The sequence below is a fragment of the Misgurnus anguillicaudatus genome, chromosome 12, assembly GCF_027580225.2.
Source record: "Misgurnus anguillicaudatus chromosome 12, ASM2758022v2, whole genome shotgun sequence".
Lineage (NCBI taxonomy): Eukaryota > Metazoa > Chordata > Actinopteri > Cypriniformes > Cobitidae > Misgurnus > Misgurnus anguillicaudatus.
The window spans coordinates 16,534,930-16,549,142 of record NC_073348.2 but is presented as its reverse complement, the minus strand read 5'-3'; the positions used below and the strand labels follow the sequence as shown (position 1 = coordinate 16,549,142).

At 37.5% G+C, this 14,213-nt stretch overlaps 1 protein-coding gene across 1 annotated transcript; it reads right to left on the bottom strand.

Annotated features, from left to right (window-relative positions):
• Positions 1 to 213: 213 nt before the first annotated feature.
• mamdc2b (MAM domain containing 2b) lies at positions 214 to 13,245 on the bottom strand. Its single transcript, XM_055209066.2, has 14 exons — positions 13,085 to 13,245; positions 12,536 to 12,640; positions 11,212 to 11,462; positions 11,037 to 11,115; positions 9,119 to 9,226; positions 8,683 to 8,966; positions 6,642 to 6,735; positions 5,564 to 5,710; positions 5,224 to 5,486; positions 4,541 to 4,634; positions 4,294 to 4,446; positions 3,554 to 3,813; positions 1,068 to 1,152; positions 214 to 970 (listed from the first exon to the last, which is right to left on the bottom strand). The coding sequence occupies exons 1-14, from the start codon at positions 13,113 to 13,115 to the stop codon at positions 906 to 908; spliced, it is 2,019 nt and encodes a 672-aa protein (XP_055065041.2). The 5' UTR covers positions 13,116 to 13,245; the 3' UTR covers positions 214 to 905.
• Between the last annotated feature and the right edge of the window lie 968 nt (positions 13,246 to 14,213).

Genomic DNA, 14,213 nt, shown 5'->3' with positions numbered 1-14,213 from the left:
AGTCGTGTGATTGGCTACGAGTTCCCACGTGATGTCTTTTTGTGGTTGCCAGATTGCCAGACTTGTGTTGTTACTAAAAAAATCAGCACTAGATGGCAGTAAGGAACTTTAGAAAAGTGTAAACAACATTTGAAAAGCATGCAATGTCAAATATACAATGTTTGCGTGCGTGTGTAATTAAATAATGGCATGATCAAATTTTTGTGCTTTATCTTTTATTGGTAAATATCATTTACATAAAACATTTATATCACAAAAGCAGAATATAGAAACAAATAAGAAAATCATAATAATCTGATTATATAATAACAAAAATCTGCAATCCTATTACTTAGTCTAGCAATAAAACAATGAAACAGACCTTGACTGTTTTTATAAAAAGACAAACATTTCATATCTATTTATCTATTTAGTAACAGTGTAATAAATAATCCTGGTAGTATGGTCAGCTTGGTGTCATATACCTTAAATGTTATAAAGCCAACACATGCCCCTTACACACAGTCAGTAATAAAGTTAATATTTTATTCACATTGCATTGTATTGAAGTGCAAATTAAATCAAGCATGTAGAATAGGTCTATAAGTTTATTATATTAATATAATTATTAAAACCTTCTAGTAATAAACAGAACAATATACAAAGTCTAAAGGTTAACACATACAGTGGCAGAAAAGGCCTATGTGAGATTTTTTGTGGTCATAATATTTGTGCTTAGTTTATGCATGAATCCAGGTGCATAAATCCAAAGTGTTCGCATATTTCTGCAACTAGTCTATGTGAAAACAAGCATAATTCAGTTATGCAGTTACTTCCTTCCATTCACCCTCATTGAAAACTGCATGCAGATGTTTCAGATGTTTTAAGTTTTCTCTGTTCTTTCAGTTTTTAAAAAAAAAACTCATTCACTGAATATCATTAATATCATTTCCAGATGGGCTCAGTAGGCTGATGTGGTCATTAACAGATTCTGTAAAGATAAAAGGACAAAACAGTATTTAAAATACATTTATGATAACCTATCTAACAAATGTACATGATAACTAACTTATCAGGAATAGGCCTACCTCTGCACGGTCCTCTTTCAAAAACAACATCATCGATTGCAATATCACTTCTTACAGATGCGCCTCTCATGGCTTCAAACACAATCTGAAAGTTATGAAAGAGTAGGATGAGCAGATATCAAATATTTATGAAAATCACATTGATATTCAAGAGTTGTGTGGAGAGCTGTGAGTCATCTCAAAACTGGTTTCACAAGTCTGTGTAGTCACAGACTAGATTTTAAATTGAACTATGGCAAAACTGACTTCTAAACTTTTTAAAATGCCAACAAATGCTTTCTTGTTCTTTTGTTGTGGACATCAAAGGTTGCCAGTCCAATCAAATTATATTTAAATAGCCCCCAATAAGTTTTCTCTAGTCATTAACTGCTCCAATTTCAATTGTTAATAAAGGGCATATATTATGCAAAAATTCAGTTTTACAAGGTGTTTGGACATAAATGTGTGTTGGCAGTGTGAACAAAACAACCATGCAATGAAAAAATTCCACCCTCTCCTTTGTTTTTAATCCCTATTGAACAAAAGCAGTCTCATTTGATTATGATGTTTTGGGTCATTCTACAGTTGTTCTGTCCCTAACCTTTACAGAAATATTACTCTTGAAAAACACTTTAGGGTTAAATTTTTTATATTTAAATTGAAACAATATGTTTATTGAACAATTACACATTCACTTGAAAATGATTAATTCAATTTACTCAATTTTTTAAGGTAAGTGGTTGCAATCAATTTATTTAAGCTACATTTAAACAAAAAAAGATTAGTAAAGTAAAGTAAAAAATTTTTTTTAAATGTAGCTTAAATAAATTGATTGCAACCACTTACCTTAAAAAAACTGAGTAAATTGAATGAATGATTTTTTTCAGTGTTTTTGAGCCATCAATGTGGCAATATTAGATTTTTTTTTTTTAAATCATTAAGCTGTCACTTATGTGTACTCATAAGTTAAAGAGTAATCTAATAATGTGGTTTAAGTTTAAATGTTATAGACATCTTGCCATACCAAAAGTGGACGTTTCTGTAGAATGTCCCTTCTCTTGTTAATGTGACGCCACAGAAACAAACTGGCCACTGACAGCCTAGTTGATTTTACCCAAAAGTTTTTCTAAATGTGTTTGTTTCTATTTTAACTGAAAACGCTCACTGCCTGTTGGTAAAGGAATGAGGAGCTGTAGCTCATTTGCATTTAAAGGTACAGACATGAAAACACCACTTTTTTGCTCCCAACCAAATAGGGGCATTTTGGACATGCTATAAAAAATTATCTGTGAGGTATTTTGAACTTAAACTTCACAGACACATTCTAGGCACACCTGAGATTTATATTACATCTTGTAAAAATAATATGTGCCCTTTAAAGGAACAGTATGTAGGATTGTGGCCAAAACTGGTATTGCAATCACAAAACTTGTGGCTAAAACTGGTACTGCAATCACATAACTGGTGGCCAATACACATGACAACATAAACATCAGTTGAGGGCTTCAACTTCACTTTTTGAATGACAATATCCTGGCCGGACCACTGTTGTGAGTGATATAAGTATTTGAAATGAAAATTATTTCTTAATGTCTAGTGACATATCAGGGCCATTTCATGATGAATTGATATCAATTTCTTACATACTGTTCCTTTAAGTCAACAATTTTGCACATTATGTGGCTATGTAAGAAACAAATCAGTGTTTGATATTAAGGAAATTGTGTGTTAGGGCCATTTTAATCTTCAGTTTATTTAAATTTACCCCCTCTTGCTGGCACTGTTATTTTGCATTATGACACCTCCAGGAACTCCATATATGGAGACAGGAAGTGAAGCCAAAGGGGTGATCGCATTAGAAAGGAAGCGCTTGCCACGGTTGGGAGCGATATAGGCTGCGTCCGAAACCGCATACTGTATAGTAGGTACTGAATTAGATGAAGTACCTACTTACTTAGCGTTAAAACAGTAGGTACTGTATAGTATGAATCCTGGTAGTATGAATGAGATTCGGACGTACTATATCCGCCATGTTGCTACATCACGTGATATACGTCGTCATCACATCATGTCATTTCAGCGCGAAAACAACCGCATGCCTCGTCTTCTTCGTTGGATAACTCCTCTCCCGGGGCATCATGGGATAACCGGAAGTAGTAGGTCATCCGGGTACTTTTCGCATACTGTTTTTCGAATACTATGTATTCGGACATACTACTCGCCTCGCCTACTGCTTTTCGTGTACTATATAGTAAGTAGTAGGCTGTTTCGGACGCAGCAATAGTTTTTTTACTTTTGTTTCGGCCGCTTGTCTCACCTTGTCACAAGCCAAACCCCCCTCCCCATATCTGGCTCGCGCGGCGGCTTGTGACAAGGTGAGACAAGCGGCCGAAACATTGTGTTTTATTTTATATAATAAACTATTTTCGATTCTGCTGTCAAATTTGTGTCCCAAAGCAAAAACCAGATGAAAAAGTTTATGGGTAATGTAGTTCTTTGCAACTGACCTGGTGTTGTTGGTCATACTGGTAGGTTATTGAAGCTCGGAGCCAGGACACACCCTGCTCTCCATAGCGGTGCCATAACAATTTGTCTTCGCTGTCTTGTCCAGTGTGAAGATAAACACTCAGCTGACCCGTCCCTGAGCCGTACATATGATAGTAAAACTGTAAGCACTGCGGTTCTCTAGAACCCCGCAGTGAGCTGGACAGGAGACGAGCTTTGTTACCAGGTAGCATAAGTGATGCCTCAATGTGCAAATAATGACCTAAAACCAGAGTAAAGACATTTTAAAGGAAAAAGTCCAGGTTTAGTACAATTTATGCAGTATAAACAACATCTATGACATGCTATTGTTTATCAGAACTCTGGTAAAGTACAGTACTGTGCAAAAGTCTTAGGCCACCACCACCTTTATTGTTTTAGCAAAGTTTTAACTACCACCCACATTTATTTTTCCCTCTCTTTATTAATTATAGGCAGGGTGTGTGATTTTTGATAAACGCTTTGGAAAAGGTAGTCGGGCTGAGTACCAAAATAAGGGGCGTGTCTACTAACAGACATCGTTGCCTGGGTTGCGTATGTGTCTATAAAAAGAATGTCTATTGGGGTAGGGGCGTGTTTGTTTAGGTGATATCAAATGTCAACATTGGCTTTCAGAGATCGGGCACACCGTCTTTAACATACAAACAGAAAATACGTACTGTATAGAACAAAATGGCTTCTGAAACAGATAAAAGTTACTTACCTACTCCAGTAGTGTGATCTCCTCTCGGCCCTGTGTATGAGGTTGGTGTGGGTCCTCTTGCCAGAATCCAGTCACCTGTGTCTGCCTTATCCTGAGAGTATCCACAGAAACCGGCTTCAAAGTTACACTGAGACGGGATTGACGGAGATGATGCTGCAAAGGCATACAGTTTCTACATTTCTATTCAAAATGAATAAATCAGTAAATCAATGTAAGGTGCAAATTGTAATACATGTAGCTTGTTTACCTAATGCTAAGCAGTCACCAGAGCTGACCTTAATGTCATCGAGACCAACAGAACCACATCTCCAGACATTTTTGCATGTACTGATGAAAACCATCTTTACAGCCCATAGACGTGGAAAGATCAGAAAACAGACCAGAAGCATTTCCTTTATTTCCCTTTTGAGCAGTGTAATAATTGATTATAAATAGTGCTATTAAAATAATATATTTTGCACCAAGTTTATGCTATCATACACAAGTTTATACATTTTGTACACTATGCAAAGCTGTACAACATCTGCCTGTGAGAAATAAATAAAATAGCTCTAGATGTGCTGCATCGGATTTGATGTCACTGATGTTATACAGCCAAACTGAGTTCTTGTGTGTCACATATGATGATTTAAATATAAGCACCTGCATTCAATTCAAGAGATTTATCACACAAAGTTATGGTTTTGGGTGACATATCCCGTTAAGATGTCTTCTATTAGATGTTATTCCTCTAAATCTGGATCCTACTATAACAAAATGGTATCACATGAGACAGAAAAGCATGCCTTGCTAACAGATGTTAGAGAAGTATGCCAAACTCAGAAATCATAATTTCCTCTAAATATAATTGTTTTAAATAAACAAGCAGTTAAGTTTTAACACTAAAAACTTGTGCTTAAGAATAGATGTTGTGTATATTTATGCTCTTACCTGAGCATCCCTTTGGCACTGTATGCTCAGGTCAGCTTCAATCCAAATGTTTCTTATCTTCTCATTCTGTGTCCATATTTTTTCTTGAGTACCATCTATGTAATACAGATAGACAGCCAGGACCTGGTCTGCTCCACTAATACCTCGCAAGAAATAAAAGAATTTCACACAGTATTTCTGATTCCTGGGCAATGGTGGTCCAAACAGACGGCTGACATATCCAGAATGTAAATTCAACCGAGAGTTAGCCAACAGAAATGATCCTGTATAGAAAAATCAGATATTAACTTCATTTATTATATATGAGATGCAGATATACTGTACAGATATATCTATGCACCTGCTCCTGTGGTGTGATCGCCAACACTGTAGATGTTTGGCCGTATGGAGACTTTTCTCCACAGTGGATCGCCCGTCAGTGTCTGCGTGTACTGACAAAATCCCGACTCGAAATCACAGTTTGCGACTGATGGATCAAAGGTCGGTTCTGTGGAAGCACATCTGACTTGTTAGCCATTGAGCAGAAATTGGGTTCAGTATGAATTAGTGATGTTTGATAACATTGTTGCCTATGGAGGACAAAACAGGTGGGGATAAAAACCATAGACTTACATTAAATAAATAATGCAAATCATGTCTTGGGACTGACACACTCACCTAAAGGATTATTAGGAACACCAGTTCAATTTCTCATTAATGCAATTATCTAATCAATCAGTCACATGGCAGTTGCTTCAATGCATTTAGGGGTGTGGTCCAGGTCAAGACAATCTCCTGAACTCTAAACTGAATGTTAGAATGGGAAAGAAAGGCGATTTAAGCAATTGTGAGCGTGGCATGGTTGTTGGTGCCAGACGGGCCGGTCTGAGTATTTTACAATCTGCTCAGTTACTGGGATTTTCACGCACAACCATTTCTAGGGTTTACAAAGAATGGTGTGAAAAGGGAAAAACATCCAGTATGCGGCAGTCCTGTGGGCGAAAATGCCTTGTTGTTGCTAGAGGTCAGAGGAGAATAGGCCGACTGATTCAAGCTGATAGAAGAGCAACTTTTACTGAAATAACCACTCGTTACAACCGAGGTATGCAGCAAAGCATTTGTGAAGCCACAACACGCACAACCTTGAGGCGGATGGGCTACAACAGCAGAAGACCCAACCGGGTACCTATAAATAGGATGAGATAATTAAGGCAGTTCTTAAGGCAAAAGGGGGTTAACACAGTATTAGTATGGTGTTCCTAATAATCCTTTAGGTGAGTGTATATCAGAGGCTTTTTGTATATATTTATAAGTAAAAAAAACAACGTTGAGGTCATGGGTTCAATTCTCATGGAATGAATGTAGGCCTACAGATAAAATGTCTGGATGCACAATAAGATGCAGAAAAAGTGTTTGATTCAGTTCATTTGTGTGCATACCTGTTTCTGCATTACAGAAGTCTGGTGAGAAGGTGATGTCATCAAGAACCACAAAACCTCCATGTGGACTGTTGAATGCCACTTCAAACACCAACTTCATGAAACACATATACATACATATTTTCTATACAAAATAACATTCTTAAAGATGGATTACAAAAACGATTTTTCCTAAGCCATATACGAAGTTAACAATTTTGTATTAAAGGAGCATTTCACCCGTAGAAACATTCATCTTTATTGAAAGTGCGTCATATTTGTTGTCGAAATGTAACATACATTTCGAATTTGGTGCCTATTTGATCGAGAAAAGGGGTGTTTGTAGTCTTACCCCCTCAACAAAGATATTGGACTTCCTGCTTTCAATGATGCAAAATGATGATTTTTACATCATTGAAAGAAGGAAGTGCAACACTGAAATCTGTATTTCTCCTGTCTCAGCGGCTGAGGAAATGATGCACGACCATTCAAAAACATGACTGGGGTTCTAACTATACAAAGCTTAATGCAAATGGGTGAAGTGTCCCTTTAAAATTCAGAATTTAGAAGACAATGAAATTGGTATAGCACTATTCGGACATCTCGATTCAACATGTAGAGCCAATAAATGATGTGCAGACAATTTTACATGAGGTAATGTTTTGAAGACTTTTTGTAAAAAAAATATTTGGATCTGCAGTACATGTGCAAGTTTAGATTTCCCTTTAGTCTTGTGCATCCTTTTGTTTATGATCATAAAGTAATGAAGTCGCATAATTAGTTGTGTACAAGAGCTTTCCACTTGGACAGAGAGACTAATCCAGCCAACCACAATTTGTTTTGTTTTATGCATTGTTTAGGAGTGGGTTAATCTGAAATTATACCCAAATATTAGACCTGATAGGTGAGATATATAACAGACATGAAAAAAAGCTGAAATGTGTTAAAGGTGGGGTGCATGATCTCTGAAAGCCAGTGTTGACATTTAAAAACACCTAAACAAACACACCCCTACCCCAATAGAATCTGGACCTTCTTTTGATAGACTCGCCCCACACATACGTAAATCAGGCAACAGTGTCCATTAGTAGACACACCCATTACTGCTGATGGGCTACAAGTGTGTTTTGGTACTCTGCCCGACTCCCTTTTCCAAAGTGTTTTTTAAAAATCACGCACCCCGCCTTTAAACTAAACTCTGTTTAAACTTAATTTTATGTCTGCCCAGTTCTCAAGTTAAAGGCGGAGTCCATGATGTTTGAAAGCCAATGTTGATATTTGAAATCACCTAAACAAACACGCCCCTACCCCAATAGAATCTGGACCTTCTGTTGATAGACCCGCCCCACACATACGCAACCCGGCATTTGATTTGATTTGATTGGCTATAAGTGTGTTTTGGTAGACGGCCCGTCTAATTTTCCAAACCGTTTTTCAAACATCGTGGACTCCGCCTTTAACCTGCCTATCTAGTTGGGTTTTGCTTAGTCTCAGCCTCAGACGTCATGCCCACAGATTGTTGGCTAAATATCTGATGTTTTCTGTACACTTTTCTGGAAACCCGGTGGGAATATTAAAGTCGTCTTTGATTGGTTGAAATAAAGCGGATTTCCAGGAGACTCTGACGTTCTATTGAGGAAGAGAATCAGTCGTGTTCACGTGGATAATAATGACCAGTTATCATGATAAGTTAAACACTGGATTCTCAAAAATATGCAAAGTTCGCGGCATCGACTCTCTATAAGACGTCCAAGAGTGTTGCTTGAGGCAATTAGTGGAGTCAAAAAGTTTGGTTCTCCTGAATTTTCCTCTCCTGTTTTTTGGCGAGTAATGTTGTTTATTTAGATGCGATTTGGTTGCGGCTGGTTATTTCAATAACTGACTTGTTGCCAGCCGGCTCGTTATTGTGTAGAGTCTGAAACGTGACGCTAGATGAAACAAACTCTGATTAGTTGTTTGACATGTCGGTCCAACAGCTCGTGGCGGGCTTTGTCCAGAAAAAGCAGCGAAAAACACCAGACCTTCAGAATTGCGAGACTACGTTTTGCTTGGCTGTGTTTACCTCTATTGGATATGGAGCTTTCAGATCCACTTGGACAGGTATCCTGACCCTGGCTTCTGGATTCCAGTCCAAATGGTTGTTCTCAGGTAGGTCAGCTCTCCATAATTCCTGGTATTGTCCAGCCTGATCCCTACTGAACAGAGAGAACAGATGGTCTCCGGAATGATGGTGCTGGTATAGGAAGCTCAAGCAGCCGGACATGGGGACTGTCGTCATTGGTGACACCAGCTTGGCCACCTCCTGGAAACTTTTAGTGTCCGTAGAGTCCACGTACGTGTACCAACCTGAGTAATCAGTGCATTTTTTCATTTACTCATTTGTTTACTAATCAGATTGGGATTACACTTTTCAATACATTTCAGCATTCAATATTATGTTATACAATTATTCCGTAAGATTATTATAGCCCATATGATTATAATATGGAAAGGCTGACCTGTCTTGTCCTCAGGTGTCGTATCTTCTGCTCTTCCCATACGCCAGGACAAATATCTGTTTTTCTCGTTCCAATATCCACACAGATGAGGTTCTTCAAAGTCACACTCTTTGAAGTCATAAGAGCAGAGAAATTGTTATTTTGCACACACAAAAAAACATGAATAGGATGATGGATGGATGGATGGATGGATATATAGATATACTAGATGGATGGGTGGATGGATATATATATACTGTGTAAAGGTATGGGTGTTGCTGTCTAATTCACCAAAAGTCAATAGTGTCACTTCACATGCTGGATGTATTATACAGTCCTAATGCAGTGGGCACAATTGAGCTTCTATAGTGCTTGCACCAGATCAGTCTCCAGCTTAAATTACTCCTCAAACCAACAACCATATGATCAGCAGTTTGGAGATTATTCTCCTCTCAGCAATCACCTCCAGAGAGACTAGGTCCTCTGGACAGACCTTGATTTTTTTATGAGTTTATTTATCCAGCTGGTATCCCCCACTTTCACACCAGTGCCCCAGCATACCATGCATAGAATAATAACAAAAGCTTTCCAGCTTTGCAAGACCGTTGAGGCAAATAGCAGTTAGCCACAATGCTGACAAATAAAAGATCTGAATAAAATCAATCTGGTTTCATTTAAAAAAGACTTTCATCTGACTCATGAATGTGAACACAATCTGATGTCTAGTATAATAGGACACTGTTTAAGGGAAACGTCATTTTTCCCTGAGGTTAATCCTCCTTTTAATGTGGTGGTTGGCTTTGAGTTTAGTGGCCTTGAGCATGATGTTAGCAGGAAACGTGAATTCAAATATTTTTCAAATAAAAAGCTGCTTTCTTTACAAAAGAGCAATAACTAATGCATAACAAACACATAACATCAGAACATAACCCATATAAAACTTAAAGGGCACCTATTATGCAAAATACACAAGGTGGTTGTACATAAATGTGTGTTGGCACAGCCATACAACAACCATATAATGAAAAAAAAACACCAGTCCTTCTTTCGTAATCCCCATTAAACCAAAGCAATTTCATTAGACATGCTTTTCTGATTCTCTTGTTAATGTGACATCACACTCGCCCACAGCCACTGACTCACAGTACATTACCATAGTTTGTCCCCTCAGCGAGTTGTAAATCAATAGTGAAATGCTATTGTGTAAGACTGTATTCACAGGAATCAGATCTATTTTAACTTCCTTACAATAGCTAGCTTGTACAACCTAATAAATAAATAAATTAAAACCTTATTATCATCAACACTTCAAAGCATGATACATTTTATTAATATTCTTAAGAAATATGTTGAAACTTTGAATTAGTAGACAGTTGAGTCTTAATTTGGCAAGTATGGTCGGGTTGCGGTTTTGAGAACAGTATGTCATACAGAACCGTTTGCCACTGTAAGTTAGTATTAACGACGACAGTGGGTTCTGGCCTTAGTCAAACGAGTTTCTGTTACTGTTTTAAAGATCATATGGGGGGCCCCATACATAGATTCGCCCTGGGTCCACAAATTTGCTAAATCCTCAACCATGGGTAATATACTTATGCCGCAATAGTTAGCCTGTTTGGAACCGAGCTGACTTAAACCACATCGCTGTGTGACACTTGCATTACATGTGAATGGCCCCTACGCTAATAGGATTTTGTTTCTCTCTCCCTGTCTCGTCCTCGATCCCAGGACAATGAGACAAACAGACCCAGTTCCGGTAAATGTAAAGGTCGGAACATCCCTAATTTACTAGCCGTCCTTTAACGTGATGCCCAGCTGATGCCTGGCCAAAGACCACCGGCAATGTAAATGTAAAAATATGAGGTACTAAGAGGTATTCTTGCCTTAGCAAACACCACAAATGATTGTTCTAGTTTGTCACATATAAACTATCACTGACCTATACAATATTTGTCAGAGATCTTGATCTCAAAGATGGAAACACTGCTGCCTTTTCTTAGCTGGCTTTCAATGATAACCTGCACAGAAGAGGCAAGTTGGCCACATGACATTCACTTGATAAGATGAAAATAATTCATGCAATAAAAAGCATAGAAAAAAGTGGGTTTTCTCACCTGGAATGGTTCTGTAGCGTTCTGAAGGTCGATACTGGCTATAAGCCAGCTATCAGATGGGCTTTGGGTCATCCAGAGCACATGATCAAAACTATCTCCATCTGTACGCTTCTGCACCTGCAGAGAAGCATTACCTGTGATCTGATAGACCATCCTAAAACAGCTCCAGTCTTGCTGGTCCACATCTGGACCCAACAGAACCGCCTTTCCCAAAGTCTCCTGGGTTTGCATGTCAACTGTGATGAAGTGTCCTTATTAAAGCAAACGGAAAAAACAACATTTATGGCAAGAGCTTGTGCTAGCACAGCCAGAAATTCAAATGAAAACTTTACTTAGCTGAAGAAAAAAGTTGTTCCTTCATTTTAAGGGATATAGTTCATCGAAAATACAAATTCATTCACCATTTATGCATTTGTTTATGTATTTCTAACATTAAGTAATATTAAATAAACATTTCTAAACATGCTGTTTTTATACATGCACACACCAGTGGATTAAGACTTAGCATTTAACTTGTAGTGATTTGACTACTGTTGTCTCCACATTTGCATTCTGAATCGATACATTTTTAATTAATTTCCTGTGTTTTCAGATTAAATCAAAAGCAAAAGATTTGGTACTCTGCTGCAAATATGCTGCATGCCACGTTTAAAGACAACAAACCATTGATCCAATAATATGGTGTTTCACTGTCTCCAGATGTGGTTATCATTGAGACCAATTGCTTCCAGATGTTTGAAAGAACATCTCTTGCACCTTTCACATTATCATTTTAAATCCTGGGTTAACGTAATCCTGCTTTATCTTGCTACAACTTTAAATAATATCCTGGCTCTTTTCAGCTTTATAATGACATTGGATGGTGCCCCATTTTTAAAGCTCCAATAAAGGCATCCATTCATCAAAAAAACTAATCCATACATTTATTAGATGTCTTCTGAGGTAAAGGGTGGGTTTTTGGTGTTGGATCAGTGGTCAGCTTTCTCCCTGACCTCAACTCACTTGTGAACACACATGCAGGCATAGCCCAATTTATGAGGTTTGACATATAAATGTTTCCTCACAAAAAACATTGCTTCACTTCAAAAGACATTTAATAACTCTGTGGATCAGTTTTTGCTGGATGGATGGGTGTGCTTTTTGAAGTTTTATAAATGGGGCAGCATCCAATGCCATTATAAAGCTGAAAAATTCAGGAATTTATTTAAGATAATTCCATCTATGTTCAGCTGAAAGTAGAAAGTCATGTACATCTTGAGTAAAATATGGGCTAATATTTTTATTTTGGGATGAAATTGTTGCATTTGTGGGCTCTGTGACTCACCCATAGAGTCAAGGGTCCAGGTGAGGAAGGCTGGATCAGATTTGTAGCTGCAGGTGCTTTTGTCAAAGCTGCAGGAGCCGGGCAAAAGCTCTGCCTCGACTGTCGCTAAACCATAAGACAACATGCTGTGATTTAATCATGATAAAACTGTGACCTTGATTTAGTTCTGATTTTTAAATGTTTTAAAATATTGGAAAAACAGTAAAAATGCATTAGAAAAATAAATTGGTTGAACCGCATATTATATATGTATTATCAATGTAATAAACAACATATTACTGTATAATTACTGTGCATTAGGATTAAATTTAATGCATTTATGCATTTTGTAAACACAAAAGAAACTTACATTGCATTTAGGTTATATATGTTACTAGCAGGTGTGCTATACATATACAAGCATGCAAGCACGCACGCACGCACGCACGCACGCACGCACACACACACACACACACACACACACACACACACACACACACACACACACACACACACACACACACACACACACACACACACACAATCACCTGCAGTAAGTTTAGTACTTACCAATGAAGCTCAGAATGTAGAAAGGAAACATCTTCTTATGTTTTGTGTCATAAACAAAAGACTAAAGTTTAAAGTAAAAAAGATTCAGCTTAGCACAACAAACAGAACCAGACTGCATTCTCTTAGGCTGGCAGCACAGAACTGAACTGAACTGAACTGATGTGAACATTCTGTTTTGAGTTGTGAGAGAGAGATAGAGAGAGAGAGAGAGAGAGAGAGAGAGAGAGAGAGACAGAACGAGCGAGAGAGACACAGACTCTTTAAAAACATTACGATTTTACTTTTGCACTACATTGTACCTATTTTTCTTTAATTTGCAGTATTAGTATGCAAGCCTGCTACACTCGCCCTATAGGTGAAACCCCTTTTGTTACCCCCCAAACAAGATTATACAATTTAAATGCAATATTACATTCAAAAAACACAAATCATGTAAAAAACATGTGATCATATAACATTTAAAACTTAAATGCATTAAATTCAATAAAGCAGTGTTAATGTTAATTTTTTTATTGTTTATTAAAGGCAGGGTGCATGATCTCTGAAAGCCAATGTTGAAATTTGAAATCACCTAAACAAACACGCCCCTAACCAAATAAAATCTGGACCTTCTTTTAACAGACCCGCCCCACACATACGCAACCCAGTAATACATTTTTCCAAAGTGTTTTTCACCTTTAAAGATTTATAAGGAAAAAATAATTCTGTGTGCTTTTTACTAAAACAAATTTTAAATTGACATTTAAACCCTTTGATCTAATGGTGGTGTTAAACGCTAAAAATGCAAACGTTACATGTGTTATTATTAATGATCAGGCAGTAACTGATAGTCCTCTGATTCAATGGCATAGGCATCAGATTGACAGTGTACTCCAGCCTTATGGTGCTAGGGCAACTGTGGGGACAGCAATCACATTTCAGGGTGGCTGTGCCCAGGTTGTGCTACCCGTTGGACCAGGGATAGGCAAATATTTTTGACTTAAGGGCCACATCAGATTTTGAAATACATTTGAAGAGTACTATGATACTATGTGAATGTCAAATTTAGCTTTATTCCAAATCAACACTTAATTATTACTGTACTTTACATGGACATTCATCTTTACCCTGCTTTTAAGAACACAATTTT

What these genes read in the sequence shown, in the direction of transcription:
- mamdc2b (XM_055209066.2), bottom strand. Translation starts at nt 13,115, where the DNA reads ATGTTTCCTTTCTACATTCTGAGCTTCATTG. An exon ending in GACACCTGAGGACAAGACAG is followed by an intron (nt 8,967 to 9,118) that starts GTCAGCCTTTCC and finishes CTGATTACTCAG; the next exon opens with GTTGGTACACGTACGTGGAC. An exon ending in TGGTGACTGCTTAGCATTAG is followed by an intron (nt 4,447 to 4,540) that starts GTAAACAAGCTA and finishes ATGCCTTTGCAG; the next exon opens with CATCATCTCCGTCAATCCCG.